At 43.8% G+C, this 17,271-nt stretch overlaps 1 protein-coding gene and 1 long non-coding RNA gene across 2 annotated transcripts; both read left to right on the top strand.

The window, feature by feature from the left end:
* Positions 1–1,768: 1,768 nt before the first annotated feature.
* Positions 1,769–2,656, top strand: LOC148926892 (uncharacterized). The gene is made up of 2 exons (XR_016130212.1): positions 1,769–1,867; positions 2,067–2,656. It is a non-coding gene; the product is annotated as an uncharacterized LOC148926892 (long non-coding RNA).
* Positions 2,657–11,761: 9,105 nt separating this feature from the next.
* LOC148926891 (uncharacterized) lies at positions 11,762–17,271 on the top strand. The gene is made up of 2 exons (XM_089059282.1): positions 11,762–12,658; positions 17,221–17,271. Exons 1-2 carry the CDS (start codon positions 11,762–11,764, stop codon positions 17,269–17,271), a joined length of 948 nt encoding a protein of 315 aa, XP_088915408.1.

Below are 17,271 nucleotides of genomic sequence, written 5' to 3'. Positions count from 1 at the left end.
TATCTCAGAGACATGTGGAAAGTAGACAGTTACTAAATTAGGAAACTTAGAACATCAACGTATATTTGGTGACTGGGTGGCTACTGTGACAGGTCTGGAGGGTACAATTGAAAAGTAAAAGACAAAAGCAAAAAGTAACTAAAAAGTAAAAGTGGTCTAAAGCAAAAGTAGATTGTGATGCTTTCTTCTTCAACAAGTATTAACAGAAATTACATGAACTCAAACTCCATGGATGAACTCAGATCACAAATTTAAACACAAGATCCATCGATTAAAAAGCTTAAACTTAAAGATTAACGGCTAAACTGCAGATTACTCCTACTGGCTAACATGCAAGGTGGCGATGACAACGCAAAACAGGAAACTCATGCACGAAAACTTAAACTGAAACATGAACTTGAAATCTCGATCAACAACTCCAGATTTAGCCTACTCAAACGAGAACATGCGCAACACTTAGAAATTAAAAGCGACAACTAGATCTAACTTTCCTAGGCAGAATGAAACAATTTCAAACCAAAGAGAGATGTGAAATAAGAACTTCATAATTAAAACGATCGCATCTTAACGAAATACTTCAAAAGGCAACAAGATTAAATGTTTGCAAGAGATCCAACGAAGAAAGCAAGTAAACTTTAAACTAGGAAAGCGATTAAATATTGTTTATGCCACTCCGGGCGAGGAAACTGCTACGGTAACAAACTGGCTGGAACGGTGGGATGATAACTCTCCGGTGGACGTCTGGACTTCATGTGACCATAGCTGCGGCGAGGAACGAGAAGAACTTGGATAATGCTAAAGGAACTGATCTTCGAGAGAGAATTCTAACTAAGTGTGGTGGTTGGACTTTTGAACTCCGGAACTCTCTCTATCTCTCTCTCCAAGTGGCTTCTTTTATAGGGAGGCTTGCCCTTGCTTTTAGGGTAGACTTCCTTCGCGAATTGACTTTTCTGCCCTTGTTTATGATCACCCCAGCTATCCTTCTTCTCCATCTCGAGCCTTTTCTCTGGCATGCATCCTGGTCAGTATTGCACCTTTCTAGCGCTCTTTTCACATGCGTCGTCCGAACCGTCTCCTACTGACTTGGACCCCTTTATCCTGCACACTTAAGCAACTATTTTGCGGATAATACATGCAGATCATGACATACTGACCAGTAACCAAGGTTTAGAATACGACTTATCAGGTATGATATCATACCGAAAGATTCGGTACGGTAACGGTATTAGATTTCCTATACCGCGGTATACTGTGGTATACCTGTGACATCCCTAACTCGAAACATGCATTATTTTACATATTATCATATTATATTGTCATTTTTAGTATAGAGATACTAAGCATGTCATAGAGAATATATTTATTGTTATGATGACTCAATATAGTCGAATATATATAGATAGTTTTGATTTATAGAAATTGTTAAATGAATGTGTATATATAGTTTATATTATAAATTAATATATATGTAAAATATTTACGTAAATGTGTATGTGCATGTGTTACTAATACTTATATACATACATATATATATATAAATAGTATATATATAAATATATATTATGCATGTATGAATTGTGTGCATGTATGTGTTGTTAGTATATAGTCTGTATTACAATTTATGTAGTTGACGTGTCACGTAGTTAGCAAAGACATGACACTTGTAGTTATGAAATTCATTATAGTTAGTATGAGTAGGCAAAATAGCCGACGTACATGTGTACAAATATGCATATAGTTTATCATTTAGAAAAAGGGTTTAAAAAGAGTTTATAGAAAAACAGAAGTATTGAGAAAATTTTCGTTTGAGAATTATAAATCAAAGAGTTGGAATCAGGAACTCAATAAGTTTATCTATCTTAACCAGGTGTGTATAAATCACACTTTTAATTTTACATATTTTATGTGATTGATTGTTATGTGTTAAATTGGAGTGATTATTTGAATTATATGATGTGAGCCTAAAATAGTTATGTGTTATTTGATATTGATGGTTGATAAGTCGTATTCTAAGCCTTGGTTACTGGTCAGTATGTCGTGAAATACATGTATTATCTGCAAAACAGTTGCTAAAGTGTGCAGGATTGAAGGATCCAAGTCAGTAGGCGACGATTCGGGTGACGCAAGTGAAAAGGGCACTAGAAGGGTGCGATACTGACCAGAATGCATGCCAGAGAAAAGGCTCGAGATGGAGAAGGAGGATAGCTGGGATGATCATTGACAAGGGCAAAAAGGTCAAAGTGCGGGAGAAGTCTACCCTAAAAGCAAGGGCAAGCCTCCCTATAAAAGAAGTCACTTGGAGAGAGAGAAGGAGTTCGCAGTTCGGTTCGGAGTTTGAAAAACACACTTAGTAGAATTCTCTCTAGAAGATCCATCTTTCAGCATTATCTTACCTCTCGTTCCTCGCCACAGCTATGGTCACTTGACGTCCAAGAGTCTGCCGGAGAAGTCATCAGTTCGCCTTTCCAGCCAGTTATCGCAGTAGTATAGTAGTATCATCGCCCGAAGTGGCACAAACAATCTTAATCGCTTTCTTAGTTAAAGTTTACTTGTTTTCGTCGCTAGTTATTTTTGCAAACACTCATCGTTAGTGCTCTTTTGAAGTACTTTGTTAAATTCCAACTTCTACGTTATGAAGTTTCTATTTCGCATGTCACTTTGGTTTGAGTTTGCTTCATTCTGCCTAGGAAAGTTAGATTTAGTCATTGCTTTCAATTTCTAAGTTTTATTTCTTGTCGAGAGCAGTTGATTCGAAGTTGTAGCTAAGTTAGTCAAGTTTGCGTGCATGAGTTTCTTTTCTGCACCGTGATTACCACCTTGCATGTCAGTCAGTAGAAGTAAAAGTTGCAGTTTACCGTTTAATTCAAGTTTAAGCATTTTAATCGATGGATCTTAAGTTTGAATTTGTGAATCTGAAGTTCTGTCATGGTGTTTGTGTTTATCTGAATTCTGTCAATACTTGGTGAAGAAGAAAACGTCAAAATCAACTTTAGTTTGAACCACTTTTACTTTTAAGTTACTTTTTACTTTTGTTCCCTACTTTTCAGAGGTACTATCCAGACTTGTCAGAAAGCCCCCAGCCATCAGATACACTTTGTTTTCTAACTTTCCTCTTTTAGTAACTGTCCACTTTCATATGTCTCTGATACACCTTGTCCCCCATTCTCACGAACACTCCCACATGTCTGTTATTTTTTTCCGCCTACTAGTCAGTAGAGTACTACCTTTGTTTCCTGTCTAGGTAAATCTCAACCCAAGCGTGGTAGCTAACCAAACACCCAGGAAAGTCACCACAGTTATCTAAACGTGTCCATCCTCGTGGGATTCGACCCTTACCTCCGCTATACTAATCAGTAGAAGTGGGTTGAGGAAATTTGTTTGAAGTCAGGTCTCGGTCGTCATATCAACGACTCAGCTGGGTCGGGAATCTCTTCCTGATCAGTTGGATACACTCCAATTTCACATACGAAACCATCGAGGATAAACAACCTAGGCCAAACTCCCAACAAAATGGCGCCGTTGCCGGGGATGGATGGCGTTCATACCTGTTATTGTGTGTGATCATTTTGGTGTACATACTGTTTATAATTTTTCTTTTCTTTTCGTTTTCAGTTTATGAGAAGTGGCTCGGCTCCTGGCCAGTGGAGACCAAGGATACTTCCCAGAGGAACAATACTCGTTACCACTCGTTCTGGCCTGTCGACAGCACTGTCCGACCTAGGCACGAGTAGCGACGAAGAAAAAGAGGAGCTAGAGTACCAATTCCCGGAGCTTCCACCCCAACCAGTAAGGACACTAGTGAGGATGGCTGACCTTGGTGAGGACGATCCCGAGCTCGCGACACTTACCGCACATGCCGACGGAGATCCCCCACAAGCCATAGTGGTCACCCCAGGCCAGACCGCCTGTGATGTGAAACCCCACGTGATTGCAATCCTACCGACTTACTGTGGGAAGAGTTATGAAGGACCATACGAATTCTTAAATGAGTTCTGCAAAATCTGTAAGGCACAGAGGCGGCCAGCAGGAGCGAGCGAGGACGATTACATATTGAAGGCCCTGCCTTTTGTCCTAAAAGGAGAGGCCAACACTTGGTTCATGCGCCTGCCAGCCGACTCTATCAATACATGGGCCGACTTCAAGTCAGTATTCCTAGCTGAATTTTTCCCGTCTTCGAAGACAAGTGCATTAAAGAGGAAAATATCGTGCATAAGGCAAGAGTATGATGAAACCCTGAGCGAGTACTGGGAGAAGTACATGAGCCTTCTGGAGTCATGCCCCAACCATCGCATGAAGGAGATAGAGGTGCACCACACCTTCTATGAGGGGATGAACAAAGAAACCAAGGATCTGGCAAATTCATCGTCTAGAGGTGATTTCACCCAGTTGAGAGTGAGTGAAGCCAAAAAGGTGCTACGCAAGCTTTTGAATGCGAAGAAGACGTACGATAACGCGAGAGTTGGGTACAGCAGAGAAAGGGTAGCGAGTGCTTCGGCTACTGACCAGGAGGAACGGATGGACTTGAAGATGGAGGAATTGAAGAAGGAACTGCTGACTGCAATCAAGCAGAACACTCCACCGCCTTCTCCAACTAGAAGCCAAGAAGCCCCAGTACTACCGTATGATCAACCGGACAACTCGCCGGATGTGGAGCAAGCGAATGCCGCAGGTTACTACAATTCCAACGGCAATTGGATTCCGGGGAAACAAAGAGATGCACCGTGGAGGGACCACCAAAATTTCCGATGGGGGGATGGAAATCAGAATCAGAACCAAAATCAGGCTCCAAATCAACCCAACCCCCAACCGAATCAATATCCCAACCGTGGCCCAACAAACCCTGACTACCGGTCTAACTGGGTAGGAAGAAACCAGCATCCTCAAACCAGAACTCGAACCAAAACCCTGCCTATGTGCCACCCCATCAGCGAAACTACCAAAACCAAAACCAAAACCAAAACCAATTTAACCCAGGGCCTCAACATAACACCCACCACCAAAACCAAAGTCAGTACCAGCACAACAACGACCATTATAACCCTCCTGCCCAGTATAACCAGTGCCCACCGAACCAAAACCAACAGAATTTCTCAGGCTACCAGTCAAACCCACCACCTCAGTATAACCAGCATCAGAGCTCGAACCAATTCCATCACCCAAACAGGTCGAGGAGGTCTATGGAGGACATGATGGGAGAGATGCTTGCCTCGCAGCAAAGCATTAAAAATGACTTGCAGTCCAGTAATGAAACAATGCAAGGAATGCAAAGTGCCCAGAAGGAGCATAGGGCAAATATGGATATGATGAACAGGCAGTTGGCCCAGCTCGCTAACTCAGTGGGCGAAATGAAGGGAAACTCAGGGAAACTCCCATCTACAGTCCATATACCGGAAAAGGCAAATGTGAGCAAGATTACACTGCGGTCAGGAACAGCTTACAACGGACCTCAGCTTAAGAACCCTGTCGGGGAGTCAAGGGGAGAAAGGGTGCTGAGCGACGTCATTCCAGCAGAAGAGCTAACGAGACCTCTGCCTCGGATAGAGGATCCGTTTCTAGACAAGGAGCGGTGGAAGAAAAGGAGGGAGAAACACAACCGGGAGGAGCAATGCCCACATCGGATCCTCCAACCCAGGAGGCTCAAACGGGAAAGCCACAAGGATTGACTGGAGAGGCTAAAGGAGAAAAACCGTTTCCATACCGGTTTGTGACAAAAAGGAAGAAGGAAAACCCTGTGGATTTCATGTCAATCTTTGGGAAGCTGGATGTCACCATACCATTTCTCCAAGCCGTGAGACTGCCCCCCCTGGGGAAATTTATAAAGGAGTTTATAGTCGGGACGGCCCAGGAAGATGGAAAGATCATGGTGGAGGGAATAGCATCGGCCATTGTACAGGAGAAGCTACCGCCCAAGAGAGCCGACCCAGGGATGTTTACCCTACCCATAACGATTGGAGATGTGAAAATCGAGCATGCAATGTGTGATTTAGGGGCATCTATCAATGTTATGCCGTTATCCATTTATAATCGGTTAAAGGGGGTAAAATTGTCGAATACTAGGGTGTTAATCCAATTGGCTGATGGGTCGTGTATTAACCCTGAGGGTGTGTTAGAAAATGTGCTGGTCAGGATACAGAACTTTACTTATCCCGCTGATTTTTATGTCATTAAAATGAGTGAACCAGAAGCTAGGGAGTCTAGCGGGATATTGTTAGGAAGACCATTTTTAAGAACGGCTAAGACAATTGTGGATATGGCCGAAGGGACAATATGCATTGACTTTAATGGTGAGAAATTTGTCTTTGACATCAACGAAGCCATGAAGAAACCAATAGATTCTGAAAATCTATGTTATGTTGATGTAATTGACCCCCTAGTCCAAGAATTTCTTGAGACCGAATTATTGCAGGAAAAGCTCCAAGCCCAGGCTGACGTGGAAGCAGCCGCATGGTGTGATCTGATCAGTAGCCGAGGGTTGACTGACGAAGAGATCGAGGAAGCAATTATGGAATTATGTCAGAAGTCAGAGCTAGCAGGATCCGTAGGGGCCGTGGTACCGGCCAGTAGGGAGGAAAAATCAGATGCTGAACAGGAACAAGAGGAGGATTCAGAGAAGAACCCTTTACCTACAGACACACTACCCCCGCAAGTGGAGTTGAAAAAATTGCCAGCAACCCTTAAGTATGCCTACTTAGGGGAGGAAGACTCATTCCCCGTAATCATCAACAGCGGGTTGACTGAACAACAAGAGGCAAGCCTACTGACCGTGCTGAGCAAAAACAAGAAGGCTATTGGATGGAGCCTTACGGACCTGGTAGGTATAAGCCCGGACGTCTGCATGCACCACATTAGGCTAGAGGATGGAGCCAAGGTGCATAGGGACTCTCAAAGAAAGGTGAACCCAAACATGCGAGAAGAGATACTGAAGGAAATCTTGAAGTTGCTCTCACTGGGCATTATATACTCGGTGCCAGACAGTGAATGGGTTAGCCCAATCCATATGGTCCCCAAGAAGTCAGGGATCCAGGTGATTAAGAATGAGAGGAATGAACTAGTGCCCACCAGACTAGTTACTGGTTGGCGGATGTGTATAGATTACCGAAAGCTGAACGCTGCAATCAGGAAGGACCACTTCCCCCTGTCATTCATAGACCAAATGCTGGAGCGACTGGCTGGGAGGAAGTATTTCTGCTTTTTGGATGGGTACAGTGGATACTTTCAAATCTATGTGAACCCGGAGGACCAGGATAAGACCACGTTCACGTGCCCGTTTGGAACCTATGCATATAGGCGTATGCCATTTGGCCTATGCAACGCCCCCGGTACTTTCCAGCGGTGCATGATGAGCATATTCTCAGACTTGATTGAAGATTGTATAAAGATCTTCATGGATGATTTCACCGTCTATGGAGACTCTTTCGACTCGTGCTTGCAACATCTGGATATGGTGCTAGGAAGGTGTCAAGCAAAGAGTCTGGTCTTGAACTTTGAGAAATGCCACTTTATGGTTACAGAAGGAATTGTTCTAGGACACGTGGTGTCAGAAAAAGGAATCCAGGTGGATCAAGCTAAGGTGGATGTCATATCCAAACTACCCTTCCCTACTGATCAGAAAGGAATAAGAGGTTTCCTTGGCCATGCGGGATTTTATCGAAGATTCATCAAGGATTTAGCCAAGATTGCCCAACCACTCACCAGGCTTCTCCAGAACGAGGTGGAATTCGTCTTCGATGAGCATTGCAGGGCTGCTTTTAACCTCCTTAAGGAAAAATTGATTTATGCACCAATCATTCAGGCTCCTGACTGGAATCACCCCTTCGAGGTGATGTGCGATGCTAGTGACTATGCAGTGGGGGCCGTGCTGGGTCAGAAGATAGACGGAAAAAGGTACGTGATATTCTATGCATCAAAAACCCTGAATCAAGCCCAACGGAATTATGACACCACCGAGAAGGAGATGTTGGCGGTTGTCTATTCATTCGAGAAGTTCAGGCAGTACCTACTGGGATCCAGAGTCATCGTCTATACCGATCATGCGGCGATCAATTATCTCATTGCGAAGAAGGAGTCAAAGCCTCGACTAATCAGATGGGTGCTGCTTTTACAAGAATTTGACTGGGAGGTAGAAGACAAGAAGGGAGTCGAGAACAAGGTAGCGGACCACTTGAGCAGAATAATACAAGAAGGGAACAGTGAAGATGTAAGGGATCGATTCCCGGAAGAGCATTTATGTGAAGTAATTTTCTCCGCAAGGAAGATCAATTGGGAAGAAGTGATGAGACTTACTGGTCAGGATGCAACAACCAAGGGTAAGGAGAAAGTGGGACAGGAACCCTGGTATGCGGACTTGGCAAACTACTTGGTAACAGGAGAGCTGCCAATGGTACCAAACGTAACAAAGGCTCAGAGGATGAAGATCAAGAGCGAGGCAAGGTATTATTTCTGGGACGACCCATACTTGTGGAAGGCAGGAGCAGACCAGGTCATTAGAAGATGTGTTCCTGACTGGGAGCAACGGGATGTACTGACGCATTGCCACTCCTCGGCATGTGGAGGGCATTTCGGACCTAGGAAGACTGCTAGAAAAGTGCTAGATAGCGGATTCTACTGGCCAACCCTGAATAGAGATGCATACTAGTTCTGCAAGGGTTGTGACCGTTGCCAACTGACCGGTGGAATCTCCGCAAGAGATGAAATGCCGCAAGTTCCAGTAATAGTTTGTGAGGTGTTTGACATCTGGGGTATGGACTTCATGGGTCCTTTTCCCTCATCTTATGGAAACTCCTACATCTTAGTGGCAGTTGACTACGTGTCGAAATGGATAGAAGCCAAGGCCACAAGCACTTGTGAATCTAAAGAAGTCACAAAGTTCCTCAAGAGTCATATATTCAGCCGGTTTGGGATACCAAGAGCAATCATCTCTGATCAAGGGACTCACTTTTGCAACCGAACGGTCGAAACATTGATGAAGAAGTACGGAGTTCATCACCGCCTATCCAGTCCTTACCACCCCCAAGCCAACGGGCAGGCAGAGATCTCAAATAGGGAAATAAAGAGCATTTTAGAGAAGACAGTCAACCCCTCCAGAAAAGATTGGAGCATAAGGTTGGAAGTTGCTCTGTGGGCATATCGGACAGCATACAAAACTCCTATAGGGATGTCCCCCTACCGCATCGTCTTTGGGAAAATGTGTCACTTGCCAGTAGGAATTGAGCACCGAGCATACTGGGCAGTACAACAGGTTAATGTGGATGCTAAGGCCTGTGAAGAGGAAAGGAAGCTGCAACTGCAAGAGTTGGAAGAGCTCAGATTGGAGTCGTTCGACTCAGCCATGTGGTACAAGGAGAAAACAAAGATGTGGCACGACAAAAATCTGAGAACCAAGGATCTCCAAGCTGGCCAGAAAGTAATACTCTTCCAGTCAAGATTGAAGCTGATGCCTGGGAAGCTCAAATCAAAATGGGCAGGACCTTATATTATCACTGCATTACGTGTTAATGGAGCGGTCGAGATTTCAGGGAGTATCCCTAACTCTGAACCTTTTGTCGTTAATGGACATAGATAAAAAATATATAGGGAAAATGAAGAAGTGTGTGTAGTGGAAGAAATTCCACTACACTTTAAGAACGTCTAAATGATCAGTAGGAAAGGGGTTTGAAGTTTCACTTGGTCAGCGGCATAGTATTGTACTTACTGACCGGGTAAAACTTCAAATACCCTTAGTAAGGATGTAAATATTGTAAATAATTGTTATTTTAATTTAAGTCAAGAAAGAAAAACAACAAAAAGATTTTTTTTCGGATCTTAAATATTAATTCGGAGTTCGTACTGACCACGAGAATGCCACTTGGGTGAAACTCTGAATTATATTAAAGAGCCATTTATCTACTTTTTCTATTTCTAGCTAATTGAGAAGAGGGAGTTGAGTAAAGTTTGAATTTTGGGCGTGTTGCAGCTTTGCAGGCGAGTGTAGAGGCTGGGAGGCGCGTGAGGCAAGGACGTGACAAGCAACGTCCAATCGGCTGCCAGCAAGCACAACCGCCTCCCACACGAAGCGTCTCAACCGAGCGACCGCCTACAACCGGTCAAAACCCTCAACTGCCCACCCCTCTATAAAACACCCCACCGCCTACTCCCCTTCACTTTACAAACCCTTACCTACACTCTCTCTCTCACAACCACCACCCCACTCCGAAAAACCACCACCCACTACAGAAACCACCGCAAACCACACCGGCACAGCCATGGCAAAGAAGAAAGCAACCGTCAACCAAGCATCTACCGCCGGCGGGGCCTCGTCTGAACCCCAGACAGCAGCCGAATCAAGGCCGCCAAGCCCACAACAAGCACAACCACCGCCGACGATACAAACTCCGGCGATGGTTCCAACAGAGACTAGGCAGCAACCCTAGCAGGATTTGGCTTAACCGGAGGAGTGCCGGCGACATCAAACCCTACCCCAACCATAACCACAGAAAATCCACCCACCACCACCCCAAAAACCTTAATTCCGACGTCCGAAAATATTTCCCCAACAATTGCTGCACAAGCAGAACCCTCCCACCCTTCTCTCACACACCAAACAGAGCCGCTGGACGTCAGCCCTCTTTCCGCCTATCAAGATCCCAACTGGGGCGGAACGGAAGATGAGGAAGGTGGAGGGAAGGCAAGCGAGAGCAAGAAGGATGAAGCAGAGGAGATTAGGGACACTGAAGCAGATATCGATGCAGCGAAGGAGGAGATAGATCTGAACGAAACGGCCAGGAAGCAAGGGATAATGACAGAGGAAGAATTTCAAGCGGTTTTGGGCAAGGGGGATAGGATCGTGGTAAACCCTGAAGGGGTGGCTGAGGTACTGGATCTCGCATCCTAGGCAGTAGGGAAGGAGGAAGCAACAAAGAAAGCGGAAAGGTCGGAAGGGGTAGCCCACCAGTCAGTAGAGATGAAGACAGACGAACAACCGGAAAGAGCCGAACAACTTGAAGAGGAGAGACGAGACCCAGAAACACCTCAAGAGGAAGCCTCAGTGGTGACTAAACCCAAACCAGTAAAGAGGAGGCTAGTGTTGAAAAACGACCCCAAGGCGGAAAGGCAGAAACCCCAAAGAGTGTCACAGAGATGTTTGGGAAAGTGGACGTCCAACAAGGCAGGAGCAAACACCGCCGCAGATGCAGTGGAGATTTCGAGTGATGGCGAGAAGACTACTCCTACAAAACCTGGGGAGAAGCCCTCGAATGCTAGCCAGGAGGACGCCCAATTGGAAACAGGGATAGTATCAGCAACGCCGACTGACCATGAGGAAAATACTGACAAGGTGGCTGAGGGTCTGGACCTCGCATCAGAGTCAGTAGGTCGGGAGGAGGCAGCAAGAAGTGATACTAGTACCCGCATGGTGGCCGAGCCTACCGCCCAGGAGGACACTTCAACACAAACCAACAAGGAAGCAGAGGCAATGGATGTCGAAGAAACTAAGAGAATTCAGGAAAGGAAGAGGAAAGGGAAAGCCCCTGTCAAAACGAAACAAGTGATGAAGAAGCAGCGCACTGCCAATGCAAGCATAGTGATCAGAGAGCCAGAAGAGAAAGAGAGATCAAGTGACACAGACTACACTTCCAGCGAGGATTCTGACTCAGAGAGTGATATCTCTCTGGAAGGAGAAGACTATCACGAGCAGCAGCTCCCAGACAACCACCTTGAACTAGTCTACCCTCCGGTAGAAAGGATCGTGTACCGGCGGTGGAGGGTAACGCTCACCGATGAGCTTATGGAGGACATGAAGCACTTCGACACCCAAAAGCTTCAAGATGCATTTGACGACAAAGATGACAGTAGCAAGCAAGTCAAATGCGGAAAGATACTCCATATACCCTCTCTGGATGAGTTGTCTGTTCGTGATTCTTTCCTGGCCAGTATAGAGGCATTGGGCTTTGAGTGGCTGTTAGATAATAGGGACCCAGAGATATCCGTGAGATTAGCGAAGGAGTTTTTCACCACGTTTAGGTTCCAAGTAACCACAGACCTAGACGAGGTGTCAATCTCCTTTAGGATATTCGGTGGTGAACTGTCGATGAGTTTGATAGAATGGACTGTCAGATTGGGAATGTGTAGCCTGGAGGAGGCTATAGGGCCGGACTGGAGAAGCCGTGAGAGGGGGGTACCGAGGCGTCATATAGAATTTGATCCCCAGGAAGCCTGGGAGGAGTTAACCCACCCCAATGCTGGCCAGTTCGCCTCTACAAAATCCAGATCCACCCACTTCAACAATTCCATGCTACGGTTGGTGCAGCTCTACTTAGGCTACAACCTGCTGGGGCAGAGTAACTCGGCCGCCAGAACGTCCATGACAGAATTGTACCTAGTGTGGTGTGCTAAGCGTGGAAGAAAACTACACTTGGGATTTTGGACAGCCTACCAATGCCATCTAATAGCCACCTACCCAGCCAGAAACTTGTCTCTCTACAACATCTTGGGAGCTTTTGTGCGCAACAACATAATCATAACGGAGGCAGAGGACTTGTCTCCAATGTACATGGTCGACGCTCCTGGCCTATTTGATGTACCCTTCTTTGTCCGCACCAACTTGGTATACTACAGAGAAGGAGTACCTCAGTTCTACCCAATGGGAGAATCCCCTGGGGGAAGGGCACAACAAGGCCAGGAGGTGCAAGCTGCCCCGATCGACCAAGCGCAGAGGCTGAGGCAAGAGAATCTGGAGCGGGCAGTGACTGAGCTGGCTGAGGAGAATGGACAATCGCGGGCAGAGATGGCGAAATTGACAGCCCTAATGGAGAGCGTACTAAAGGAGTTGGCAAGAGGAAAAGCAAGCAATGAAGCTGGACCAAGCGGACATGGAGGACAAGATGCTGGAACCACCGGACCTGAGGAAGAGGAAGATGATGAGCAAGAGAAGGATGACGACAACCAAACCGGACCTGCTGAGGAAGAACCAACGGACCCACCTGCACAGAACCCTGCACCACGAAGGAGCAGGAGGAACATCTGATCGAACCACCCCAACTGACCAGTTAGTTTTTCTTTTTTGATTTTTTTTAGTGTTTCTTTTATTATGTTATTATGTTTTTCTTTGGTGCATATGTTATTATGTCTTCCTTTGTATTTAGTCGTGAGCATGTTACCTCACACTTAGCCTACTGCGTAGTCTAAGTGTGAGGAGTTTATATGTTTATATATCATGTTTGTAAATATTTTGTTCTGTTTTGTACATCTATGTTTATATCTGAAACTCTCCCACTTAGCCTATTGCATAGTCTAAGTGTGAGAAGTTTTTAAATATAATATGTGTTTGTTATAAGTGTGTGTCCGTCATACTAGCCATTCCCACTTTTCACCTCACAGCCCGTATCTGGGGCAGACACTTGTGAAGTGAGAGGGGGGAGCTAATGGCCAGTATGACATGTATATACGTGTTATTTGAGTCAGTACATGTTAGTTTTTTTTAGGGTTTGTTTAGGTCTAGGAATTATGTGTTATGTTTTATGAATGGGCTTAAAACTCAACTGCCTCGAACTGACGGTGAGGAGAATTGAGGGAGATAAGACATGCCGGAAAACGAAAACCACCCCCTCCAGTAACCCCTAGTCAGTATAGATGATGCGAGTATAAAGGAAAAACCCAACCCTTAGGTCAGACACGAAAGCCCTCTTATAAGGTGAGTTAAAAGCCTAAGGTGGGACCACTTTCCACTAAATACTTAAAAAAAAAAAAAAAAAAGAAGAGAGGCTACCACATGAAGTCGTATTCTAAGCCTTGGTTACTGGTCAGTATGTCGTGAAATACATGTATTATCTGCAAAACAGTTGCTAAAGTGTGCAGGATTGAAGGATCCAAGTCAGTAGGCGACGATTCGGGTGACGCAAGTGAAAAGGGCACTAGAAGGGTGCGATACTGACCAGAATGCATGCCAGAGAAAAGGCTCGAGATGGAGAAGGAGGATAGCTGGGATGATCATTGACAAGGGCAAAAAGGTCAAAGTGCGGGAGAAGTCTACCCTAAAAGCAAGGGCAAGCCTCCCTATAAAAGAAGTCACTTGGAGAGAGAGAAGGAGTTCGCAGTTCGGTTCGGAGTTTGAAAAACACACTTAGTAGAATTCTCTCTAGAAGATCCATCCTTCAGCATTATCTTACCTCTCGTTCCTCGCCACAGCTATGGTCACTTGACGTCCAAGAGTCTGCCGGAGAAGTCATCAGTTCGCCTTTCCAGCCAGTTATCGCAGTAGTATAGTAGTATCATCGCCCGAAGTGGCACAAACAATCTTAATCGCTTTCTTAGTTAAAGTTTACTTGTTTTCGTCGCTAGTTATTTTTGCAAACACTCATCGTTAGTGCTCTTTTGAAGTACTTTGTTAAATTCCAGCTTCTACGTTATGAAGTTTCTATTTCGCATGTCACTTTGGTTTGAGTTTGCTTCATTCTGCCTAGGAAAGTTAGATTTAGTCATTGCTTTCAATTTCTAAGTTTTATTTCTTGTCGAGAGCAGTTGATTCGAAGTTGTAGCTAAGTTAGTCAAGTTTGCGTGCATGAGTTTCTTTTCTGCACCGTGATTACCACCTTGCATGTCAGTCAGTAGAAGTAAAAGTTGCAGTTTACCGTTTAATTCAAGTTTAAGCATTTTAATCGATGGATCTTAAGTTTGAATTTGTGAATCTGAAGTTCTGTCATGGTGTTTGTGTTTATCTGAATTCTGTCAATACTTGGTGAAGAAGAAAACGTCAAAATCAACTTTATTTTGAACCACTTTTACTTTTAAGTTACTTTTTACTTTTGTTCCCTACTTTTCAGAGGTACTATCCAGACTTGTCAGAAAGCCCCCAGCCATCAGATACACTTTGTTTTCTAACTTTCCTCTTTTAGTAACTGTCCACTTTCATATGTCTCTGATACACCTTGACCCCATTCTCACGAACACTCCCACATGTCTGTTATTTTTTTCCGCCTACTAGTCAGTAGAGTACTACCTTTGTTTCCTGTCTAGGTAAATCTCAACCCAAGCGTGGTAGCTAACCAAACACCCAGGAAAGTCACCACAGTTATCTAAACGTGTCCATCCTCGTGGGATTCGACCCTTACCTCCGCTATACTAATCAGTAGAAGTGGGTTGAGGAAATTTGTTTGAAGTCAGGTCTCGGTCGTCGTATCAACGACTCAGCTGGGTCGGGAATCTCTTCCTGATCAGTTGGATACACTCCAATTTCACATACGAAACCATCGAGGATAAACAACCTAGGCCAAACTCCCAACAATGGTGTAATATGATGTGGATATGTGATTTGTACAATGGATATATTTATTGATAGTATTGGAGTTATTGATGGAATATATGTATATGTAATTGGTGCAATGGATATGTTTGATGTATGGTATTGGAATTATTCGAATCATGAGATTAAAGAGAATATGTGACTGTCTTGCTCTGGATCTTATATACAATGGAAAAAGACCTACGGGTCATATACAATGATAATAGACCTACGGGTCAAAGAAAATATGCAAAGTGGGACCTTCGTGGAAAGGTCAAATCAAAGAGGGGCCTTCGTGGAAAGGTCAAGATGCAAAGAGGGGCCTTCGTGGAAAGGTCAAATAATAAAAAGGGACCTTTGGGTCGTTTACAATGGAAATCCCGAGCAGATACCAGGCTTGACCAGTCACAGAATAATAAATTGAACAGAGTGGCATATGCATATGTATATAAAATTGTTTCCAATATTTGTGGGTTATTATTATATATATTGATTAAAGAATATGTTTGATTTTGAGATGTGGAATTAAAGGTAAGGTTTATATACACTGAGTTGTGGCTCATATAAACCACTAATATTTTTCAGAAATAAGATATCAATGATGCGTGGGATGACATGAGTTACAGTTATTATAAGGGTCGGCGGCTGACGCATTTTGGCAACTTTTTCCTCCTCATCATTTTTGTATGTAGATAAATGTAGTATATAGAGTGGTGAGAGGGTCCCACTACAGTTTAGAATATTTTGAAATATGTACCTGATTTAATATGTGGATTTTATGTAGTTGACACGTGGATTATTTATTTTAAATTTTTGAATTTACTTATAGTACGTGTATAAGTCATAAGGGTTGAGGTGTGACAATACCGGTATATACCGGCATACCGAATCGTCGATATATACCGACGGCTCGGTATACCGAATGATTATTACATATATACTACATATCACACTTGTGGGATGACACGAGATTTTAGGAGGTTTTATTTTGTGTGTTAAATGAAGAGAGAAATTATAATTTTTATATTAATGTGAGAGAGAACTTTTTTCAAAAATGGAAATGTGACATCTTTTGTGCGACAAACTAAAAAAAAAAGTGTGGCATCTTTTGTGGGATGGAGAGAGTAGTTAAAAAGAATGACCGTATGAACAAGATTTGATTGTAATAAAGTTTAATTGTTTTGGACATTTTGAAGTAGTTGAACACTGGAATTATTTTTTTGAATATTTTTGGGTATAATAGATTTTATTCGGTATAACATGTATAACGGTATGTCGTATTGCAGTTCGGTATACCGAGAAAATACGATATACCAAAATGTGGTACGACATGCCGAAAATACAGTATGGTAATGGTATCAAAAACTATCTTACAGAATTTTTGGTATACCGAAAAATATAGTACGGTATCGGTAGGGTGTTTTGTCATACCGTAACTTTGGTACAGTGTACGGTACGGCGCTCACGGTACAGTTTACCGTACCGAACCACCCCTTGTTAAAACAATCCACTGTGACCAACTTATAATTTTATACTACCATAAATGAAATGGGATAGGAAGATGTGATTAAATGATTAAATCATATAAAACCTATTAACAAAAGTTCAATGACCTAATATTATAAAAACGCATTAGGTCAAATAAGCCTTCATTTAACCCAGTATAAGCCGGGCTCGGGCCAATAGATTTTCTGCCCGAAGGAGTTTCAAGATGCATGGAACAGGCCAAACCAAAATGATAAAAACCCTTATGGGCTTGGGCCATCCGGTCCAATTGAGATGTCTCAGGCTTGATTGGGCTCCATTTTCTCCAACTCGATTTCAAGTAAAAGCCCAGGTGACAACTGATAGCTGCTGGTTAGCCTGGTACCAAACAACCGGAGCCCGTCATTCGCCACCATTGGTAAAGGCCCATTTGTGATGATATCTCATATATTGCATGATCTGTTATATGTTATATGGTCCAGATGATAGAAACAGTTGAGAGAAACCAACACCAAACATCTAAAGAGATGTAG

Source organism: Salvia hispanica, chromosome 5, assembly GCF_029641045.1.
Source record: "Salvia hispanica isolate PSC_SH4W2 chromosome 5, Shi_PSC_v1, whole genome shotgun sequence".
NCBI classification, from domain to species: Eukaryota; Viridiplantae; Streptophyta; class Magnoliopsida; order Lamiales; family Lamiaceae; genus Salvia; species Salvia hispanica.
This window is presented reverse-complemented; position numbering and strand designations above follow the sequence as displayed.

Excerpts from the sequence above, each read along its gene's own strand:
- LOC148926891 (XM_089059282.1), top strand. The coding sequence starts at position 11,762 with ATGGAGGACATGAAGCACTTCGACACCCAAAAGCTTCAAGATGCATTT. Across the intron at positions 12,659-17,220 it reads GGGCACAACAAGGCCAGGAG|ATGATAGAAACAGTTGAGAG; the intron begins GTGCAAGCTGCC and ends TATATGGTCCAG.